Genomic DNA, 24,564 nt, shown 5'->3' on the forward strand with positions numbered 1-24,564 from the left:
TGGAGGGGAATGAAGGGGGGAAAATAGGACAACTGTAATAGCATAATCAATAAAATATATTTTAAAGTTTATTGGCCCTTTGATATCATCTTTTGTAATGTGCCTTCTTTGTGATGAGTCTTCTACCCATTTTAAAATTGGGTTGTCTGTCTTTTTTTTATGTGACTTTTGTATCACATTTTCTGGATGTGAGCCTTTTGTTATGTACTATATGAATTGTGAATATTTTTCTCAGTCTTCAGCTTGCCTTTTTACTTTTCTTGAGAGTTTGAAAATGAGCCAAAGTTCTTATTAATTTTTAAAAGGCAATTCAGGTACATGTTCAGTAGCTAATATGTTAACCAAGTTTTAGTGATCACATTGTTTTTCTATTGCTCCTATAATAAAGTACCATAAATTAAGTGGGTTAGACAATGAGATAAATGTACTGTCTGTCTAACAGTCCTGTAGATTATAAATCTGACACAAGGTTCACTGGGCTAATATCAAGGTATAGGCAGTTCTGTGTTCCTTTCTGGAGGGTCTCTAGGGAGAGAGTCAATTTCTTTGTCTTTCCCAGCTTATATGGCTGCACATACCCCTTTCCTCCATCTTCACAGTTAGTAACTTTACGTATCTCTGACCATTCTTCCATAGTCACATCTCCCAAAGGTTCCTGTTTTTGACGACTCAGGCGATTAGGTTGGGCATACTGTAATAATCTGTTTAAAGCAACATAGTCACAGGGTTAGGGGGTACACATCTTTCGGAGCCGTTGCCTGCCTACTACAGTAATGTGGTTACTACTGTAGCCCATGAGTTGCTAGATTAATGTAGTTGCCCACCTACTAATGTTGCAGCATCCTTATGTGGAGTGGGAAGGAAAAAAGTAATCTAAAACACATTGATAAAACTAAATAGGATATTCTGGCTTCTCTTTGTGTATTACTACAATAAGGTTATATACTAGATTAATGATAGATTAGAAAAGGGAGTGAGTGATCAATTCCCTTTAGAGTAGGTGGCAGACAGTTAGAAAAGCTGTTCTTAAATACCCTAATGTAGGGGTGTCAAACTCATTTTCACTGTGGCCACATCAGCCTTGAGGTTGTCCTTCAAAGGGCTGAATGTAACTCTAGGACTGTATAAATGTAACTGCTCCTTCACTGGGGCAAGGAGCTCGGCGCTGCCACCGGGTAGAAACAAGGTACTGAGATGGACAAATCAAGGTGGAGGGCCGGACTTGGCTGGCAGGCCTTGTGTTTGCCACCTGTGCCGTAATGGCTTCCCAGCAGTTTAGGGATAGAGTCCAAACTTTCTAGGACAGCTCTCCAAGGCTCATGTTTTTAACCGTAGCACTCTACTCCCTCTCTAATACGACAGTGCATTTCGTTTCTAATGTGAATGCTAACTTTAACTGGGAAGTACAATTCTGCATGCCCTATACTTGTAGCTGACATTGTTTTGACACTACCAATAACACTAAACCGTTCATAGATTTAAAACAATCACACATTATACTGTTAATGCCTTTGATACTTTATAATTAATATGTCCTTCTTCATCTATGCTGGGCCCCTTCTTATGCATTATGGTAAATAATGATATAATTTTAAAGAAACTGGGTATTTCTTGGGCTTTTAATTTTGTGTCATGGCAAATAAGTTAACCTACTTCCAAAATCTAAGTATTCCATTTTCTATGTACATGAATTTTCTCATAGCTTGAGTTAGGGACTGGAAAATAAAAAATTTTGATAACCTATTTTATGCCAGATACATGCTAGGTAATTCTCAAGCAACCTTTCATAATAAACATTGTTATTCTTATCTCACAGATGAGTCAACTGAGTCTCAAAGAGATTTAAGCAACTTACTCAGGTTGATAAGTAGTAAGTGATAGACCTGGGCTTCTAGTTAAGGTCTGATTCCAAAGCCACTGTGCACTCTTCTACAGTCAAAATAAATATGTACCAGAAAATATCTTTATTCTGTTGTAACCTTGAACACTTTGGTAGTATGCCAAAGTATTTGAATCAAGATGTTCCAACACAGTGAAATTCTATTATATGCTTGAGAGGCTCTTAAAAACTCTAGTCAAGTGCTATGAAATGAACATTTAATCAGAAGATGCAGATGGGACATTGACCTCTATTCCAATTCCATTACTATTTTGACTGCCTCAGTTTTTTCAGCCATGGCCGGAGAGGAAAACTTGTCCCTGTTACTTGATTTTTGGAATGCTCTAGATAATTCCTATAACTGTGAATTTTATTTTAACTTTGATGACTCCATCTTTTCAAGGGAAACATTATATAAAATGTTAGCTAAGAGTCACCCTTATATTAATTAAATGTTTCATTCTCCAAGTGATTGGACCAATCAATTTATATGCAAGAGGAAAAAAAGAAAAATGCTTAGATTTGAGTTATCTCCAGAATTTCTAATTTGTGTAATTTAATGATCAATGAATATTGTTTAACTTTCACATATTTCACATTTGTTCTGTTGGCCTAAGTAACTCACCTTCCCATTCTTGAGTTTTTTTTATTTGTGTCAATTTGGATAAGCTTTCAGAAAATATGCACCTGTTGATAAATTATAGCATGCCAATGCTGAAAAGTGGTTTATTGTGCTAAATTTTATCAGTTTTCTCTAGCCAGGCAGGCCTCCTTCGTTCAACCATTTTTCCTTTAAAGAAAGAACCAATTTGAAAATATATATTTCTTGGCAGGTTGAGCCTAATCTGTATTCTCTGCCTTACTAGCCTCATCTTCCACGGCCCTCTCACATGTACATCACACTGTAGCTTTGTCCACCTACTCACAGTTCTTAGTGACACATCTGTATACGTCTCTGCCTTTAACCTCTTTTGTCTAGTAAGCTCACCATGTTTGTCATTCAGGATTCATTTTACGTGTCATATACTCTAGAAAGCCATTCTTTAAACCTTCAGCTCCCTGATAGAACTAAATGGCCCTTTTCTGTACTCCCAGTCAATACAACGTACATCTCTGTTGCTGCACTTGATATACCATATTATAATTATCTGTTCACTTTCCCCTAATAGTTTTAGTAGTGAAGGGGAAAGGTGGCAGAATAGGAGGTTGGGGAGGTTTAGGCAGAGGCCAAATCATGCCGGTCCTTACCATAGGCCACAGTAGGTATGCAATTTATAAATAAGATACATTTATGGGGCTGCTAAAAATTTTTTTTTGCTGTCAAAGTTGGGAGACTACTCCTGTAGACATTGTTCTTCCCTGTAACTAGAGTTATGTATTTTAGAATGTAAAACTGATCATGTTAATCTCTGTATGTATATGTATACAGTTGTCCCTCAGTATCCACAGGGGATTGGTTCCAGGACCCCCTCAGATACCAAAATCTGAGGATGCCTAAGTCCCTAATATAAAATGGCATTAGTATTTGCAAATAATCTCTGCACATCTTCCTGTGTACTGTTTCTCCCAATTGCAGTTTATCTTTAACATTATTTTATACTGATTTCTGGTGTACAGTACAATGGTCAGATGGTCGCACATCTCACAAAGGGCCCCACTCCCCACCCCAGCGCCTTCCCGGCCCGCACCCAGTCATGGCAACACTATGGACTGTGCTCCCCGTGGTGCGGCCCGCATCTCCGTGACTGGTTTGAAACTACCGATTTGTGCTTCTTAACCCCTTCACCTCTTTCACCCAGTTCTTCAACCCCTCTCCCTTCTGGCATCAAGCAGTCGATTCTCTGTGTCTACAAGTTCATTTGAATTTTGTTTGTTCATTTATTTTGTTGTTTAGATTGTATGTATAAGTGGAATCACATGGTATTTGTCTTTCTCTTATTTCACTGAACGTAATACCCTCTAGGTCGATCCATGCTGTCTCATATGGTAAGATTTCATTTTTATGGCCAAGTAATATTCCTTTGTACATATGTACCACAATTTTTTTAGCCACTCATCTGCTGATGGGCACTTGGGTTGCTTCTGTATCTAGGCTACTATAAATAACGCTGAGGTGCATACATTCTTTCAAATTAGTTTTTTTGGGTTTCTACAGATAAATACCCAGAAGTGGAATCACTGGGTCATCGTAAGGTGGTTCCATTTTAATTTTTTGAGGAACCTCTATACTGTTTTCCACAGTGGCTGTAGCAGTCTGCATTCCCACCAACAGTGCACGAGGGTTCCCTTTCCTCTGTATCCTCACCAACACTTGTCATTTGTGGATTTACTGATGATAGCCATTCTGACAGGTGTGAGGTGAACACTCATTGTGGCTTTAATTTTCATTTCTGATAGTTAGCAACATTGAGTATTTTTTCATATGTCTGCTGGCCATCTGTATGCCTCTTTAGAGAGGTGTCTATTCAATCCTCAGTCTATTTTTTAATTGGGTTGGGTTTTTTTTGATGTCGAGTAATATGAGTTTTTAATAAATTTTGGATAGTAACCCCTTATCAGATGTATCATTGATGAATATTTTCTTCCATTCAGAAAGTTGTCTTTTCATTCTGTTGATGGTCTCCCTTGCTGTGTAAAAACTCTGGTTTGATATAGTCCCATTTATCTATTTTTTCCCTTGCCAAGGATATATAACAGAAAAAAATATTGCTAAGACAAATGTCAGAGATTTTACTGCCTATGTTTTCTTCTAGGAGCTTTATGGTTTCAAATCTTACATTTAAGTTTTTAATCCATTTTGAAGTTTATTTTTGTAGATGGTGCAAGGGGGTCTAGTTTCATATTTTTGTGTGTATCTGCCCAATTTTCCAGCAACAATTAACAATAAACTGTCTTTACTCTGGTTCTCCTGTATACTTCAAATCATCTCTAGATTACAGTCACACCTCAAAGATACTGTGGGTTTGGTTCCAGACCACCACGGTAAAGCAAGTATCGTAATAAAGCAAGTCACACGAATTTTTTGGTTTCTCAGTGCGTTTTATAGAAGCTTTATTTACACTGTGCTGTAGTCATCAAGTGTGCAATAGCAGTATATCTAAAAAAGCAATGTACATACTTTAATTTATTATAAATACTTGATTGCTAAAAAAATGCTCGCCATCATCTGAGCCTTCAGTGAGTTGTAGTCTTCACTGGTGGAGGGTCTTACCTTCAATCTGAGAAAAAGGCAATGTCTGTGAAGGGCAATAAAGTGAAGTACAACAAAACAAGGTATGCCTGTGTATGAATGTTCACACAGCATTATTCATAATAGCCAAACATGAAATCGTAAACATCTGTTTTAGCTGAAGCATCTTAACAAAATACCATTGACTGACTAGCTTGAACAACAGACATTTATTTTGTTACAGGTGCTGGTCTAGTTAGTTCCTGTTGAGAGCCCTGTTCTTAGCTTGCAGATGAATGTTTTCCCTGTGTCTTCATAGGGCCCATTTTTGTTGCTTGCAGGTGCAGAGAGAGTGAGGTCCTTTTTCTTCCTCTTACAAGGACACTAATCCCATTATGAGGCCCCACCCTCATGACCTCATCTAAACCTAATTACCTCCCAAAGGCCCACCCCCTAACACTATCTTGTTGGGGGTTAGAGGCTTCACCATATGAATTAGAGGGGACACAAACATGCAATTTAGAACAATGTCCATAAGCTAGTGATGGGTGGATAAATGAATGTAGTATGTCCATACAAGGGAATATTATTCATCCATAAAAGAATGAGTTATTGATACATGCTATAACATGAATGAACCTTGAAAATGTTATTCTAAGTGAAAGGAAGCAGACAGAAAAGACTACCTATTGTATGATTCCATTTACATGAGAAGTTCAGAACAGGCAAATCTGTAGAGACAGAAAGTAAGTTAATGGTTTTCTAGGGCTGAGGAAGGGATAGATATCAGGAGGTATATCTATCAGGGGATAGATATCAGAAGGGGATAGATACCAGGATGGATAGATATTAGTGACTACTAATAGGTATTAGCTTTCTCTTTGGGGTGATGAAAATGTTCTAAAATTAGGATGATGGTTGCTTAACTTCATGAGAGTACTGGAAATCAAGTTGTGCACTTCAGTAAATTAATTTTGTAGAATATACCAGTAAATTGTATCTCTATCAAGGTGGTAAACTTTGCAAATATTGGTGGTTTGCTTTAAAGTATCAAAATTTAAAATACCGTGTGGAGGAAGGTGATGCTGTTCTGTTACATTACTTTGCATTTCAAATGGGTTGTTGAAAGAAATAAATTTTACAGAGCTCTAGAAAAATCAGACTTTTGCACTATGTATAAACAGCACCAAGAGAACATTTGAAAAGGTTTGGATCCTCGAGTGAGGCGTGATTAAGCGGCCAGTCTCCCTTTTGGGGTGAGAGGTCATCCCACTGTGTTTTTATTTTTTTACTTCATAGCATATTGTGTGACTTTAAATAATTCACGGTGTTTATTTTTTACCCTTCCATTAACTTACCTACCTTTGCATGTTCTAATTTCTCCTTTCACAAAAAGACACCAACCATCTTGCTTCCCCATTTCTTTAATAAAACAAGTACAATAACATTTTACTTCTCTTGTCTCATTTTGAGCAGTAAAAAGAATCTAATCATTTGTGTGGTGATTTTCTTTTTGAAAAAAGCAAGAGTAACAAAGAGTTTGAAATTTTTCTCAAGTGGCTTTGTACGAATTATTGGTGATGCCCACATTGACTACGTTTGTTGGCCTAACCTCTATGCATCTTTAAGGCTGAGTCTCCAGGTATCCGCACGACTCTAACTTTCTTCGTAAGTGCCCTTCTTCTGTGCTCCCGTGGTACTCTCTGCATATCTCCATATCATACCTCCAGGTACTGGCCTCTTCCAGTTATCGGCCTGTGCCCTCCATTAGACTATCTGCTTCACTAAGGCCAAGGGCTGGGCCTTATCTTTGTACCTCAGCATCTGTAACTGACTTTGGCAAATAGGTTCTTAATAAATGCTTGTTGACAGAAGCTGAGGAATCACATTAGAAGCTCAATTACCACATGTGATAGGGGCTGATATTCGGTCAGTTGATTTTTAAAAAGTCAAAGCATGTAATTATTGAAAACATATATATACACCCACCTTCAAGGTTTATTTTAATTAAAATGTAGTCGTACCATCTTTGATGATTATATGGTATGGGGCATGGCCTTTGAATATAGGATTCTAATTATAGTTCTGCTTAGTCTTCTAAAAACATTTTTTAAACCCTAAAATGAAAGCAGTTTATTTAAAATAGAGGCACTTGGAAAGAACTTTGAGACATGAATGTAGAATCTTAGATTTTTACTGTTTTTTCTAATCCGTAACATATATCTTATCCACGCCTAATTTCAACAGCAATTTTTACTAGCAACTTACTTTTATTGAATGCATTTTAAGCATTTAAAATAGTTTTTGTAGAAACGGTAGCTCTCTTTTTGCAGTCATAGTTCTGATAATTAAGTACAGTGCCATTAAACAGGTTTGGGAATAAACATAGCCGACCGACACTTAGTAAGCATACACTTCAGCTGTTTGGCTCAGATGTGCCAAGTAGTGAAGACTAGCTAACCATCCATGGCATTAAAGCTTACCCTGAGCATCAGGTAATATATTTTAAAGAAAGAATGGAGAATAGTGATTAAACTAGTAAATCAGGTATTAGAGGGAATTTAAAAGAACTGACACTGTATTTCTTTTTTTCTATACCAGAATGTCATTATAATTATAGAGCTTCTACACGGTCTACTATATCCTGCCGCAGGTTTCATAAACTTTGTACTCCCTAAAACTCAGGGCTTTGAGCCCGGGCTGGGGAGGCTCAGTGGGTTGGACATCCTCCTACAAACCAAAAGGTTGCAGGTTCAATTCCTGGTCAGGGCACATGCCTGGGTTATGGGCCAGGTCCCTGGTTAGAGGCGTGCGAGAGGCAACCAACCAACCAATCCACGTTTCTCATACGCGGATGTTTCCCTTTTTCTCCCTTCCCCTATCTCTAAAAATAAATAAAATTAAAAAAACAGCTCAGTGCTTTGCAATGTCTTATTGTTTTCTGAAGTCACTCTGTCCACCTCCAAAGAATTTAATGCTAATTGTTGTGTTTGTTTGTTTTAATTTCAGTGGTAGGCATGGGATCCTGGTGCTTCCACATGACTCTGAAATATGAAATGCAGGTCAGTAATGACAGAATTGACTAAATGCTTATTTCTCCTAATCCAGAGACACTTCAAATTTGAGAAAAGATCATGTTGCTAGAGGATGATTGAGACAAGAGACTGGAAAAAAATCTCTGGAGTTTTTACTTCAGGCCAGAGGATCCAGATTGATTAAATGAAGTAAAGAGGCAAGCAAAAAGTGGTCCATGATAAGTGCGGGTATAACTTTTTGATCCCTCTGTGTAGGTATGTACAATTTTAGAGCAGATCAAAAAATAGAGTCCGATAGAGACATCTTAAGAAGACATAATCAGTTCATCAAAATAATATATTTTTATTCTTAGATGCCTGCATTCCCTCATGTTTCACTCTTACCGAGTCCACTTGAATGGTCTGTTTCTTCTAGCTAGCAAACTTCTAGAGCTATGCAAGCAGTTTTATTTGTTGCCCTTTCTCTAAGGAGACTATGTATCTAGTCCTCAATCTTTGACCTCTCTTTTCCCCATCACCCATCCGGAAACTTCTAGAACAGCACTGTCTAGTAGAAATATAGTGTGCACTACATATGTAATTTAAAATTTTCAAGTTGCCACACCAATAAAAAACACATTAAAGAATAAGTGAAATTAATTTTAATAATGTATTTTATCTACTCCAATATACCCAAAGGATTATTTCCACCCATAATATAAAAAATGTATTAATGAAATGCTTCATGCCCTAAAATCAGATCTATATTTCATAGTTTCAGTGGATCTTAGATTAGGTTTATTTCAAGTGCTCAGTAGCCACGTAAGGCTACTGACAGTGTTAATTCTAGAAGAGTCTGTATATACAGCAGCCTATGAATTATTAATTGTAGCCATATTAAATGTATAAGAATTAATTAATAGATTCACTTTAATATTCAACACATGTTTATAAGAAAGTGTCATGTCTGTTGTGCATGCCACGCTGGACTTGGAGAATATGCAAATGATAAGACACCGGGCTGACCTAATCAAGCACAAAAAAAATCTTATATTTTCTGGCTGGGAAAACATAATAAAATACTAAAATTATTTTTAAAGAAGTACAAAGAATCTATGGCAACATGAAGGAGCTTGGGAAGAATCTATAAAAGTTGAAGGCATTCAAATAGAATCTAATTCTAGGACATTTTCATCACCCCAAAGAGAAACCCACCAGTAGTCACTAGCCCTTCTACCTAGCCCCTCACAACCCCTAGTCTACTCTCTGTCTCTGTGGATTTGCCTAGTCCAAACATTTCTTAGCAATGCATCATACAAAATATGACCTTTTGTGTCTACTTTTATTTTTTTTGACAGTAAGTATCTTTTTTTTTAAGATTTTATTTATTTACCTTTAGAGGGGAAGGAGAGAGGGAGAGAAACATCAGTGTATGGTTGCCTTTTGTGCGTCCCCTGCTGGGAGTTGGCCTGCAGGGAACTGGCCTGCAACCCAGGCATGTGCCCTGACTGGGAATTGAACCGTGATCCTCTGGTTCGCAGGCCTGTGCTCAATCCACTGAGCTACACCAACCAGGTGTGTCTATCTTCTTTTATATAGGCCAACTAATATTCCATTGTCTAGATATACCACATTTTGTTTATCCGTTTGTCAATTAATGGGCATTTGGGTTATTTCCATTTTTTGGCTTTCATGCATAATGCTGCTATGAACATTCATATACAAGTTTTTGTAGATATGTTTCAGTTCTCCTGGGTGTAGGATACTTAGCAGTGGAATTGTTAGGTCATATAGTAATACTATGTTTAATCTTTTGAGGAGCTGCCGGACTGTTTTTCAAAGTGACTGTACCATTTTACATTCCCACCAGCAATTTCTTCATATCCTTGGCAATACTTGTTATTGTCTGTCCTTTTGATTATATTGTTCTCATGGGTGTGAAGGGGTATCTCACTGTGGTTTTGGTTTGCATTTCCTTAATGACTAAAGATGTTGAGCATCTTTTCATGTGCTTAGTGGCTATCTGTATAGCTTCTTAAGAGAAATATCTATTCAGATGGCCCTTTGCTCATTTTTATTGCTCATTTTAATTTTAATTTTATTTTTTTATTTTTTAAATATTTATTTATTTATTTTTAGGCAGAGGGTAAGGGTGGGAGAAAGAGAGGGAGAGAAACATCAATGTGTGGTTGTCCTTTGAGTGCCCCCTGCTGGGGACCTGTCCTACAACCCAGGCATGTACCCTGACCAGAAATCGAACCAGTGACCCCCTGATTCTTGGGCCAGCACTTAATCCACTGAGCCATACCAGCCAAGGCCCTTTGCTCATTTTTAAAAATTGGTTAATTGCTTTTTTTTATTGAGTTGTAAGAATTCTTTGTTATGGGTACTAGACCCTGATCAAATATATAGTTTGCAAATTCTGTGGGGGGGTTTCTTTCTCTTACTAGCATCTTTTGAAGCAAAAAAGTTTTTAATTTTGCTGAATCCCATATTATCCATTTATTTATCTGTCCCATATATATGAAGAAACAACCAGATGAATGTGCTGAGACAAGATGTCAGGCAAGACTAGGCATCTGAGTGAGCAAAGGGAAAGTCTCGCCTACTCTGTGCTGATCAGATCATGGCAAGAATATTGCATTCAGTTCTGAGGACTAATGTAGCATGTGTTCAGATGAAAGACACTGGAATGGTGAAAGCACTCAAAACCTACTCATGATGCCTGAGGGGAAGGAACTGGGAACACATTCATGTGCTGCTTAACATTGGAATATGTTCTGAGAAATGCGTTAGTTTCATTTTTGTGCAAACATCATAGTGCACTTGCACAAATCTAGGTGGTATAGCCTACTACTGTAATTGTGTGTACTATACTTTTAAACATCTGATAATGCGGTAGTTTTGTTTATACCAGCATCACCACAGGCATATGAGTAATGTGTGCTCTAAGACTTAACTTTGACTACAACATCACTAGGTGATAGGAATTTTTCATCTTTCATTATAATCTTATGGGACCACTGTCATATGTTCATTCCAAGATGGTGGGAAATGTCACTGTGTGATCAGCACGTGACTATATTTAGCTGAAAGAACAGAAGACATGCTCAGTGAGCCACACTGAGCTCTAATCACCAGCCTCTCTATTCTGTGCATTTGTTCGTGCCTGGCCCTCTTGCATTCCCTTTCTCCCATGGACAATTGCTGTTTGTTCCTCAAAGTCTCAGGCAAGGTGGCAGCCCCTCTAGGAAGCCTTCCATGGCTCCAGGGCAGGATATATTCTTTTCACATGTTCTTCCATAACACTCTGTGCATCTCTATTACTGCTCTTACCAGTGTTTATAAATATACTATATATGTCTCTGACTTCTCTATCAACATGTGAGTTACATAAGAGCAGGGACTCTCTCTCTCTGGTTGACCTTGGTGTATCCCTTGTTTATATCACAGGATTGCCATATAGCACTGCATAAATGTTTTATGAATCAGTGTTTAAGGGTTGACTTGTTGAGAGTATTAGGTTTATTCCATGTTGTCCTAGGGGCGTTAAAGATGAAGAGACATCTTGATCAACATAGGGAAGAATTGTCCAAGCTAGTAGATGGCAAAGACTGCCTTGGGAGATCTTGAGTCCTCTGTCCTTGGAGGTGCCTGAGCACAGGCTGAACAAACACTTTAATTAGTTCAAAATTGTGTATTTGGTACCTGGCAACAGGTATGCACAAGTGTAAAGATGATGTTTTTTCCTCAGGGAGTCATTTGTCTAGGAGCGAAGATAGAACGCAGTGATAAAGGGCCATACAAAGTCCTATGGAAATAGAAAAAGAAATTCATTATTTAGGGTAGGAAGATCAGAGAATGGGTTTCACACAGATGACTCAGACACGTGTTTTGAGTTGCATTATCAGAGATGAGTAGGAATTTGCCAGGCCAACTGGAGCGCACAGAGGTGCGAGAGTGCGGCTGGTATCTCAGGGCACTGCAAGTAGTACATTGTGGTTGTAGCCATGGCACTGGAAGTACGTGGTGATGATGGCAGTAGTGCGGCCAGTAGTAATATGTGTTAAATTATCAAGTACCTGCTCTGGGACAGGCATTGAACTGCATGAAGATGTGGTTTGGGAAACTAACCAGAGGACAGATCTAAGCCTCTTGGACTTTATCCTCTGTGAGCCATTAATGGATTTTGAGCAAAGGTGGGACACACTTTGCTTGGCACATAATCTCAATTGTTGGCAAGGTTGTTAGCAAGATAGCACACATTTGGATGGCCTTTGATCCTGAGATCTTTGATTCTGCGCTCTATCGTCACCATAACACTACTTTATCATGGGCAAATTATACAAATGCCTTATTTTCTTCTCCTTTTAGTCTACAAAGTTATGGTTTTTTGTGCTTGTCTAACTGGGCAGAAATGACATGACCCATTTTCCCAGTGAATGAGGAGGAGGACATGTATCAGTATCAGAGGACTTCTCCATCTTTTTAGTGGCTCCCTGTGTTGCCCCCTTTCAGAATAAATTTGACTCTACTGTGTTAGGCCATCATTTGTTATACACAGTCACTGAAGTAAAGTAAGAAATGACAGTGCTGCCACTTACCTGGCTCTGGTGATCAGTGAACCGTTCTGCCAGCCTGAACTTAGCTCATTGTAGCAATAGAGATATTGGAGGCCCAGCTCTGCCTAAAGTGAACTCAAGCAAAATATTGACAGTTCTGCCTTGAGAATGATTTAGAGCACGAATGGTATTTTCTTCAGATTTATTATGTCTAGGTGGCTGCTTAGGTTCCAGTTCTGATTCTACCCCTTTGCTGGCTGTTTGTGTGTAGATATGCTCCTTAACCTTGACGAACCTTAGTGTTTTCTCATCTATCTAATAGGTCTAATAATACCTGTTAAGAGTATTATGAGGATCAGTTGACTGGCATGTGTGAAAGTACAATACCAGGATAGGACCTGGTAAATAAATGTTTAATAAATAGTAGTTTCCTTCAATTTTCTTCAGCCAGTCTGAACACCACCATTACTCATCCATCGTTAGTGATTCACTCCTTTGAGAACTATTAAGTTATGTGTGTTCTTGTGAAACGTAGCATTAAGCATGACTAACTCCATCCTCAGTATTCACGTGTTACGTTCTTGTGGCAACTAGCCAATAGCAATGCATGTGGAGATGGGGTAGAGTGAACAATGGCCTTCAAATAAGGGGTAAAGGTACCAAAGGACAATTCAAAGTCATCGAGCTTTAATATTAGAGGGTTTTTAAAAATTTAGTCCAATCTACAAATTTTATAAATGAAAAAACAGCCTAAGAACAGGGAAGTAACTTGACTAAAGTTACACAGGAAGTTAAAGACAAGATTAGGGTCCAACTTTCGTTTCGTATTCTTTTTTTCCTTTATTTGCCTTAGGACAGTGTCTTGTACTGAGTCTGGTAAGAACATAAAGATCTTAAGTCTTTGAAGTCTTCTCCCAGACCTTTTTCATTTATTTACTCATTCAACTCATTCATTTTGCTTTCAGTAATCAAAATGTACAGTTATTGATAATCTTGGGGAGGATAAAATTAAAGGCAGTTTCTTAATTTTTTCTTTGTGTTTTTCTGCCTTTTCCAAGTATTCTGTAATGAACATATAATAGGTTTGATATAGAAAAAATAAATGCTAGTAAAAAAATTAATGCATTTAGCTGTTTCTCATAACTAAAATAATTTACTTTTCCTAGAAAATAAAACCAAAGAAAAACACTTGCTCACCTATAACCTTATTTATAATACAAAAATGTAAATAGCATAAATGTTAGGTAATAATGTAAGCTAATTCAGACTTTATAAACAACAGATGTTCTACTTATAAATGCTACCTTTCTTTTTCCTTTGTTCCCTATCTTAGTGAATGAAACCATCTTACACTGAAAGCCCAAGCCAAATACCTATGAATCATCTTTAATTTCTCCTACTTTCTCACCTCTACAACTACTAAAACCTCTTGATTCAACTTTCATAATTCTTGGATACATCTGCCTCTGCCTCTCTGTATTGCTACTACCCTAATCCATCATCTCCAACCCAGATTCCCATCATTGGTGTTCCCAATTTTCCTTATCCATTTGTTACACTGGAACAGAAGTAGCTCTTTCTACAAACAAAACTAATTGTTTTTATTCTTTGAGCAATATTTGCTAGGCTTTGCCTAAGTGCCAGGGATGAGATATGTAAAATATAGTCCCTGCTCTCCCATCATGTCACTTTTTATAGTTGAAGCTTATAAATTTGAACCTCAGGCTTTGTGATTTAGCCCTTGCCTGCCTTTCCAGATTCATCTTCAGATCTGTACCCTTCCCTACTCTGGAACTCTGTGCTCTCTTACCAGTCATAATTTTGCTATTTATGGTTTTAAAATAAAGCTATTCTATTTGTACACCCAGATTTTAAAATCTGTGCTCTTTTGGCCCTGACGAGTGTGACTCAGCAGGTTGAACATCATCCTGCAAAGCAAAAGGTCGCCAGTTCGATTCCCAGTCAGGGCACATGCCTGGGTTGCAGATTCTATGCCCAGTTGGGATGTGTGTGGGAGGCAACTGATCCATGGTGATCTCTCATATAGAGTTTCTCTCCCTCTCTTTCTCCCTCCTGCCCCTCTGTCTAAAATAAATAAATACCAATTTAAAATAAATAAAAATAAAATCTGTGCTCTTTGAACATATTGAACCTATACTCAGTTCAATTCAGTTCTTTAAACAAATAAACAAGCATTCAAAATCTGGAGTCCAGACATTTCTTTTCCACTACAGATTTGTATTTCGAGTTGCCTGATTGACATTACCTGGCTGCCTCACAGGTACCTCAAACTCAGCATATTGAAAATTGTTCTTGTAATTTTCTGTGTTTCCACAATCTGAGTAAACTGGACTACCATCATCTGAAATGTCTAGGCAAAACACCAGGCATTCATCATAGACATCCCTCACCTTTGTATCAAATCAACCACAACGCCCTGTTTATTTTACTTCCTAAGTATTTCTCAAGACTGTTCACTTATGTCTGTTCTGATTCTGCTACCTGAATTCAAGTGGCAACTTTCCTTAGCCTAGACTGCTGTAGCCGCTTGGCTGTTCCCCCACATCTGTGCTTTCTCCCTTCAGACTATTCCCCACACATACGATTGGGTTCAGGATTGGTTTAAGAGTTGGCAATAACTTATCTATACCACTTAGCATAATGTCTCACTCTGGTTTAATACATAATAGCTATAATTATTATTGCTAATAATAATATTATTTCTCTGAGATGTAGGTTTCTTAGATTAATTAAGTGACTTTCCTGACCATTAATACTCCTTCCTATGTATGTTAGTGGACATTTTACTGAGTTTAAGTGCTACAGGAAAGGGCAGAAATGCAAAAGAATGCTGATGGGACCCACAGGCCTCGACGTGGTGGACATCATTCTTTCCTGGAAGTATGGTATTATAGTTTGTGATACCAAATGATCTGAGCCGCCCCGTGAGTCCTGCATTATACTTGGGCATGTACATTAGGACAAAAATAAACAGTGTAAATTAGACAATAATAAATATGTAAATGAATTAGTAAAACATAATAGGTAATGAGGTGACCATTTTAATCATGTTTTATTTTGATTTGTATAATTACATCTCTACAATACTCGTGTCTTGTTATTTGCCTTTGTTTCTTACAGCTATTGGATGAACTCCCAATGATTTACAGCTGTTGTGTATTTGTGTACTGCATGTAAGTATTTAGGTTTAAAATTCTGTTGTTTGATGTATTTTAAAATTCATATTGGCCTCATAACAAATTAAGTTGTATAACTAACCCAGTTAGTCTTACCGAGAGATTGTAATGGTGTAGATTATGATACTTGTAATCTTAATATAGAGAGTGTAGTCTCTGGGAAGTTATAATGTTTATTAACTTTTGTTCTCAATACCCTACAGCCAGTTTAGATGGACTCTTACTTAAGTTTGACTTAAGCTATATCATTTGCCCTTCTTTGAGTTATGAATGTATACATGTTTAAATAAATATTTTATATATTATACCATGAAAATAATGTACATCTACTTTGTACATCTAATTGTTCTAGCAATACTAAGTCATCTCTAATTCTCACAGTTGCATAAGATAAATGCATATTGTTCCCATATTACAGGTGATGAAGTGAAGCCCAGACAGATTGAGTAATTAGGTCTAAGGATATATTGATGAAAGAAACATTCGTAAAGAGGTTTTTTAAAAGTTTATTTGAGCCCAAAATGATGACAATTGCTGGAAAGCAAGATCTCAAATGCTCCGAGAATGACAGTTTTGCAGGTTTATTTTATCCATTTGTAATTAAAGAGGGAACTAGGAAAGATTACATGAAGATTAGAGAAAGCGAGGCAGGGATTGGATAGTATACAAGCTTATGTACTTTCTTAAGTGTGGTTAAGCTTATTACAAGGGTGTGTTAACCTAGATGCACAGGGCTTGCTTATGGCAAAGATAACCCTTTTACTAGAAAGGTATGTGCCTGGGACATTGCTACCCACCATGACCTGACCACTTAACGAATTTATGACCAGATCCCCCATGAAGTTACTTTCCGTAGGACTTCTTTTTCATCCACAGATATAAGCAGAACTTATGCTTAGGTGACTTACCTAAGGTCATTTAGTTAGTAAGTGTCAGATTTGGAAATTGAGCTGTAAGTTTAATAGCTTTACCTTCTAAGTATATGTTCTGTTTCTTAGTACTAATACTCAAGACATCTCTGAGCCCCTCATGTGATAACAATCTGATTATTTTCAATATGATTGCTAGCTCAAGAATATCTTCCAAAGATACATAAATTCAGAAGAGTTCAAAGAATATAGTTTTAAAAAAGAGTTCTTCTGAAATGTTTCTCAGTAAAGGGTCAGATAGTAATTATTTAGGCCTTTCTGTGCCTTTGATCTCTGTGGCCACCCTTCAACTTTGCTGCCTGACTTGGGAGAATTGCAACAAATAGGTGTGACTGTTCCAATAAAATTCTATTTATGAAAAAACAGGTTTAGGCTGGGAAATTGCCCTTGGGCTGTAGTTTGCTACCCTGATCTAGAAAAAATACATTCAGATGAGCTCTTACTACTAAGTCCTCAAGTTCCAGAATTTCAAGATAAAAGAGATCTTGGAAGTCATCTGGGCTACCATTTTCTTTACAGGAAAGGAAATAGGAGTTGGGTCCACTTCCCACAGCCAATTAATTAGTAAACTGAGAGAACTCTTCTGCTGCTTGTACTGAAACATAGGTTCAAACATTGGACACTTAACTGATGGCCGTGTATTTGTTCATACTTATTTACTGAATATACTATCCCAGTGACTGGATATATGGAAAAAAGAGTTTATCCTTGCACACAAGGAATTCACGGTCTGGTTGGGGAGACAGGTAAGTAAAGAGACAATTATAACAGAATGATATTGTCTGTAATAGTATGCCTTAGTCCAGCTACCAGACTCCAGATTTTCAGGGGAGAGCCTCCTCTCATTGGCCCTGTGTAAGGAAGGTGCCGCTCCTGGTCCCCATGGCTCTTGGATGCCGTGGACAGAATAGGTTCTCTAAGGTCAGGGTATGGGTGGAAGAAACAGGCATCAGTAGACTCAGAGGCTCGTATGCAGCTGGTAAAACAGCATTTTATTTATTCTCCTAGTTATATATTCTAAAGCCATTTTCTTTTTTTTTCTGTTTTTAAGGTTTGAATGTTTCAAGATCAAGAACTCAGTAAACTACCACCTGCTTTTTACCTTAGTTCTATTCAGTCTAATAGTAACCACAGTAAGTCACGTGTCATCTAACAGATTAAGCATGGGAGCTAGGCAGTTGTGAAGTCTGGCACACTTTGCTTCCAGTGTTTGCTTCATGCTGTTCAAACTGAAATGTTTCTACACAAAACTCACAAATACTGCTTTTTCCCCCCTGTTTAGGTGTTATTTCTCAACAAAAAGTTGAAACAACTTTTTTAAACTCTGGTTTTTAAAAAAATAGGGGGAAATTCAAAAGGCTAATGTTCAGTAGCAATGACAAAAATAAACTTTTCTCATAGATAGATATATTACCTCCTATTTGGTAAAAAAGGGAGAGATTAGATCAGTTCTGTTGAGCCTAATATGTCTATTTTTAACGTTTTCCTAATAAGGCGAGATAGCTTCTTTTCCCCTGCAAGTGAATTGCATTTTGTGTAGAGAGATACTCATTTCAACAAACTTTTACTGCAAATATACCATATCAGGCAGTAGAAAATACAAAGATGTCTAAGAAGTAGTTGCTTTGCTTAAGTAGTACATTCTAGTAGGGAAGTCAAACATGTAAATAATGAATTGCTTCAAAAGATGATAAATTACAGTAATAGAGGCAAAAAACAGTTATAGAAGGATGAAATAAGGAATATTCATTCAATGAAGATTGCTTGGGTAGGTCAAGGAACTTTCCATAGAGAGGCACTTAAGCTGAGTTTTAACTGATAATTAGAAGTTGAAGGACAAATACCATATGATCTCACCTTTAACAGGAACCTAAACAACAAAACAAACAAGCAAACAAAATATAAGCAAAGACACTGAAATAGAGAACAGGCTGACAGTGACCAGAGGGGAGAGGGGAGGGAATTTCAGGGGAAATAGGGGAAAGATTTAGAGGAACATATATAAAGGATACATGGACAACAACTGAGAAGGGTGGAAATGGGAGGGGGGAGCACGGGGGTGGGATGGGATGAGAGTAATAGACAGAAAACTGTACTGGAAAAATAATTAAATAAATTGTAAAAAAAGAAAAGCTAAAAAAAAGAAGTTCACAAGGCTCTTGGGCCAAGAGCATGGTGAAACATTTCTAAATACTGACATTGTCTGTAGGCATAGAACCATGTATACAGGGACAATGAGGCTACAGAGGAAAATGAGTGGTTGCTTTTGTTGAATTGAGAGAGGATCAGAAAAGACTTCCAGAAAGAGGTGCAGTTTGAATTGAATCTTGAAAAATGAGTGTTTGCCAGCAGGGGAGGATTTCTGAACAAAGTGAAGAGCAGCTTGTTTAAAGGTACAGAAACACGAATATAGCACATTTGGGGGAGCATTGTCCTTTCTGGAGCCTAGGAGTAAAAAGAAACAAGAGAAAAACAGTGAAGCCAAACAGAGGCAGGAGTGACGTCATGGAAGGCTTTGAAAGTTAGACTTTGTCTTGTAAGTGTTGGGAGTCATTTTAAGATTGTGATTTGAATTTTCATTCCTCTCTACCATGTCATTTTGAAGATATACTCCTGTAATGCAATAAATACATGCTAAATCTTGAATAGGCATTGAACTTAACCACTCAGGAGCCTAGAACTAGGTTTTGTGTAATTAGGAACACATCTAGGTGAGTTGAGTTAGAGGTTTTGGGAAGCAGAAGCCAAGAGATCTGTTTTAGATGTTTTCACTTACAGAGCACCTATTATGCTAGACACTTTTCATGTATTTTACCTTCTTATTTCCTAACATTATTATTCCCATTATCCAGATAAGGGAAAATTAGTCTTTAGGTTGTGATGCTATTTACACTTGCTCAAAGCATGCAGCAAGTGAGGGGCAGAGTCTGAAATGTAATTTATGTCTCTAACTCTAAAGCCAGTGTTCTTACTGCTGTAGAACAGAGTTGTCAGGCATAACCTCTTCAGCCGTCGTGAGTATCTGCGTTTTTGCCCCTCCTTGGTACTGATGCAGAGGCCAAGAGGCCCGAGTCATCCACAACAGTTGTGAAGCGTAGTTTACCATGGTAGAGCTAGTACTGGGGGAGACCCACCTGTGGGCACTGGCCCTCCTGTGGCGTGCCACCGAATCTGATTGGTTTTATATGGCTGGAGTCAGGTCTAGGTCACAGGACTAGGAAAGCAGGAGAGGTTTGGGATATGCAATAGGGTTTCTTTCCTGCTCCATGATGCTCTTCATTTACATGCGTTTTAATATTTTACAGGTTTACCTAAAGGTAAAGGAGCCTGTATTTCATCAGGTAATTCTTAAAAATTATTACAAATTTGATTGGTTAACCATACTTGTCTGCCTTGTGTTTTCCTCTTCTGGTAAATAATATGTAGATACAACTTTTGAAAATGAAATCATAGATACCCTAAGAAAACTCAGTGTTGAAAACAGGTTTCGAACTCAAGTGCCTACAGGATCCAGCTGTAGGTAACAGCAATCTACCTGGAACTGTGACTGCCCAGGCCCACCTGACTGTTGGAAGTCAGTAAGGTAGATGCAGCATTGCTTTTATAAGCAGGGGGGAAAAAACCAGGAAGCCTTATGCATATATATATATATATGTCTTTTTTGTGGCATTCTTTTGTAGGAAAGGTAGACTGAAAAGTCTTTGAATATTTTTCCCCTAATATATATTTTAATAAGTTTTTGAGGTGGAAGATTATTTAAATTGAGGGAATCAAACACAGGAAACTTTGCTATAGGAAATAATGATGTAAATGCATCTCATAATGAAACCAGAATGAAATAAAGCCACAGACCCTAACTAAAGAGAGATATCTATTGTCTATTGAGTTCCACTGTGTGCGTGGCACTGTGCTCATTACTACACAGACTAATCTCCCCAGCAGTCCTGCGAATCAGGGACTGTCTACATTTCCAGGAAAATGAGCTTAGAAATATTAAATAATTTGCCCCAGGGTTACACAGTTATTAAGAGGCAGAGCCAGGAGGATTGTAGCCTAGATTTGTTCAATTCCTGTCACCATTTTAACAAACTAACAAATAAAAATAAAGAAATAAGCACACACTTCAGGATTATCAGAGGCCTTGTAGTTTTAGAATACTTGTGCTTATATAATAAGTAAATGTTTCTATAACTTTTATTTATAGACTATATACATTTATTTATTGATTACACTTTTGAGAGAGAGAGAGAGAAGAAGGGGGGAGAGAGAGATTTGTTGTTCCACTTATTTATGCATTCATTAATTCATTCTTGTTTGTGGCCTGACTGGGGATCGAATCCATAATTTTGGTGTATTAGGTCAGTACTCTACGAATTGAGCTACCCGGCCAGGGCAGAAATCATTTGTTTTTAAGTGAATTCCAAAACCACATTGTTGTGCCTTGCTTTTCTACGGGCCAGCTGAAAGCCGACCTGCTACAGCAGGTACTACAGGAGAGGACACCCCCAACTCACTTCCCTGTTTATTGTAGTTTGAAGTGATATCATTATTTAGAAAGATTTATTGATACAGCATAAAAAATTAAGTAAGTTTATTTATTTAAAAAAATAGCACAGTGTTCATAAATTTTTATTTGCATTTATAAGAAAGAAAAATCAACTACCAAAATTTTTTTTGGAAATTTGAGGTTAATTGTTGTAAGTTTATGACCATCAGTTTTCCATTTTGTGTTTAAATCTATTTGACATTATGTTTATATAATAAAAGTAATAAGCTATTCATATAATTTCCTATGCTGCAATTTCCATGTGTTTTTCCAGCAGTAAATATTTTCTTCTCTGTGTAGAATGGTAATGTTTGCTGATAGGGAAGGAGGCAGAATGAAAGCTTATAGCTATGACTTATACCCTAGGCTTAGAGATTAAAAATTAGAATAGAGAAGTGAAGAAGTAGAAGAATGTTAGTGTGAAGTGGATAAGCAGCCTGAAGGTAGAACATGTTTATTCGTTCATTCAATGTCCACTGTGTACCTTCTCTGTACCAAATTCTGAGCTGGAAGTTGAAATCAAAGTAAGACTTTGAAGTCAGGCAGACCTGAATTCCAATCGAGTCTCTTTTACTATCTGTATACCCTGGGTCCGTTACAGAACGTTGGGCTTTTTAAGTGCCAAGTGCTATAATAGGCACAGGAGATATATTAGTAAATGAAATAAAGAGGTCCCAGCTCTTAAGGGGCTTATTATATAACCTAAAACTGATATAATAATCTCCTAAAGTTGTCTGAGGATTAAATGAGATAATGTATACCAGAAACCCTTAGCACATAGTAAACATTCAATAAACATTAAGTAATACTGATATACAAAGGCAAATAAAATATAGGTGCTGGTCTCAAGGTGCTCACTACCTGGTCAGGAAAACAGGCTTGTAAAATACTATTTGTGGTATATATGTCTTGTAATAAATATGTAAAAGCAGTGCTAATGTAGACAAGGGCATCATGGTCTGTCTGCTTAGATGACTCAAGAGAGGATTACAAGGTACATCTATTGCATATAGCTAAATTATTACTTATTCTAGTGTTAAAAAAGCAAAAGTACTGTTCTTAAAAGAAAATTGCATTTTCTGAGATTTTTCTATTTGTCAAAGTTTGGAGTATAGCTTTTATTCTTTCATATAACTATTGCTGTTCTTTTATTTTAAAGGTCTTTTTTAAAACTAAAACAATGCTTACAGGTCGTTCACATGGCTTCTGGTCTTGTCCCATGGCTCCCAGCTCAGAGGCAACACTTGGCCTTCCCTTTGTAACAGTTGCCTTCAATCCCAGTGCAGAGTGGGCACGGGGAGAAGTGGCAGGTCCCTCCCACATTGGTATTCTGGACACCTGTGGAATAGACCTGTAAGAAGGCCAGTGCCTGGGGCCGCCTGGGAGAAGAATAGGCAGAGAGGCAGCAGCAGGACATAGAAAACCCTCATGGTGGTGCCAGGCTGGGCCAGGATGGCGGGAGGAAGCGTGGTTGCTTGGAGACTAAGCTGACAGGCTTCTAACTGTTGATGTTCTTATGTACAGAAACTTGGAAAAGTTATTTTGGCATTCTTAAGTGGAAAGTTGATTTGGAGTTTGTGACAAGATTTACAATAACTTTCAAAATCTTGAAAATAATGGAAAAGGAGGGGAAAGCAACATTGTCTAATCTAAAGGAGCTCTGTTTGAGAGTTTGGAATCTTACTTTCTTACCACTTTGATTTCTTGCTACTTGGCTATCCATGAACAAATTTCACTGTGCCTGTACTTCAATTCCTCATCTATAAAGTGTTTTTTAAAAAAGAAGTGTTATTTCACAAGGGTAATATAAAAATAATTAATATAAGATAGTGAAAGCACAAAAATAAACAACACGGTGTGGTACTAAAAGTACATATTGAGACATAAGATGACATGCATGAATTTTTGCCTGTGATAATCCGGGAAAGCATGTGAAAGGAGATATGTGAGTTGGGCCTAAGAGGTAAGTAGTGGCATGCTATTAGAAGGAAAGAGTTAATAAACACTTTGAAAGTATCTGCCACAACCAGGATGATTGGCTTGCTAATCAGGTTAGTTTCCCAGAGAGAGAAAATACTGATAACAGTTCTACTTTACTATATTAAATATAAGGTAGTCCAAACATCTCCAAAAGAGAGCCAAAAGAGAGCTATTTATTTAATTTGATAGCCCTGCCAAGGGTACAATACACAAATATGCCACATTCAATAGAAATATCAATGTATCTTAAGAAAACAAAAAAGCAGATATGTGACTAGATTAAAAGAGCATTTGAGAATTTAAGAAGTCAGTGAACCCTCTTTGAGCAGCTAATTGACAAATCAGTACTTGAATATCTCAGATGCAACCTCATCTGATGTTTCAGAGTTCTGTGGCTTTTAACCTTCCAGCCAGAGTAGGTGTCTTCTAAAGGTGGTTTCTATAGGGGACAGATCCGTATTTTGTAACTCTCCCCTCTAATTTGGCCCTCTTGGGTTTTAAGAAAGGACATGCTATGTAAACAGTTTGAAAAGCAGAAACGTAAGCAGATTTATTTAATTTTATTATGTTTCATTTGTGCCACTTTATTACAAATTAGAGATGTAAGAAAGTTAATATGTAAGCATGCTTGGAAAAGAAGCAAAAAACTGACATTTTAAAATATCTGTTATGTGCTAAGTATTATCTGTTTTGTATAGTTTATATGGATTGACTTACCTATTATCTTAAAAATATCAACAAACTGCATAAAATTATCATCTTCATTTTGTAGGTGAGATAACTGTTTCTCACCTAGTTCGCAGCAGAGCTGGAAGTTTAACTCAGGTCTTTTTAATTTCAAAGCCCATGTATCTTCTGTAATGTGATGATGTCCCTGTAGCAATATACTGTGGCATCTAATTCATTATCAGAAAGATATGTTATTAGAAAGAATGAAAAATGTTACTTAAATTTTAGTGCATATTTATTTTAGATTTTAGTGCAACAATGAATTTATTAGAAAAAAAATGTGAAGACTGAATATGTAAAACTTAAGTATAGCTATACTTTAGGACTCAGGGGTGTCAAACTCATTTTCTTTTTTTTTTTTAAAGATTTTATTTATTTATTTATTTATCTTTAGAGGGGAAGGAGAGGGAGAGAAACATCAATGTATGGTTGCCTTTCGTGCATCCCCTGCTGGGAGTTGGCCTGCAGGGAACCAGTCTGCAACCCAGGCATGTGCCCTGACTGGAAATCGAACCGCGATCCTCTGGTTCGCAGGCCCGTGCTCAATCCACTGAGCTAC

The 24,564-nt window shown here is 37.3% G+C and overlaps 1 protein-coding gene across 2 annotated transcripts in view; it reads left to right on the forward strand.

The window, feature by feature from the left end:
• ACER3 (alkaline ceramidase 3) overlaps positions 1-24,564 on the forward strand; it is a 112,938-nt gene that overhangs the window by 50,072 nt on the left and 38,302 nt on the right. For both annotated transcript variants that reach the window (XM_037038438.1, XM_037038439.1), the window contains exons 3-6: positions 8,058-8,110; positions 15,766-15,818; positions 17,802-17,883; positions 20,056-20,091. In XM_037038438.1, coding sequence (XP_036894333.1) covers positions 8,058-8,110; positions 15,766-15,818; positions 17,802-17,883; positions 20,056-20,091 — 224 coding nt within the window. The remainder of the gene's footprint in view (positions 1-8,057; positions 8,111-15,765; positions 15,819-17,801; positions 17,884-20,055; positions 20,092-24,564) is intronic.

This window comes from Sturnira hondurensis, unplaced genomic scaffold (assembly GCF_014824575.4).
Source record: "Sturnira hondurensis isolate 20B ecotype Veracruz unplaced genomic scaffold, ASM1482457v3 Scaffold0024385, whole genome shotgun sequence".
NCBI lineage: Eukaryota > Metazoa > Chordata > Mammalia > Chiroptera > Phyllostomidae > Sturnira > Sturnira hondurensis.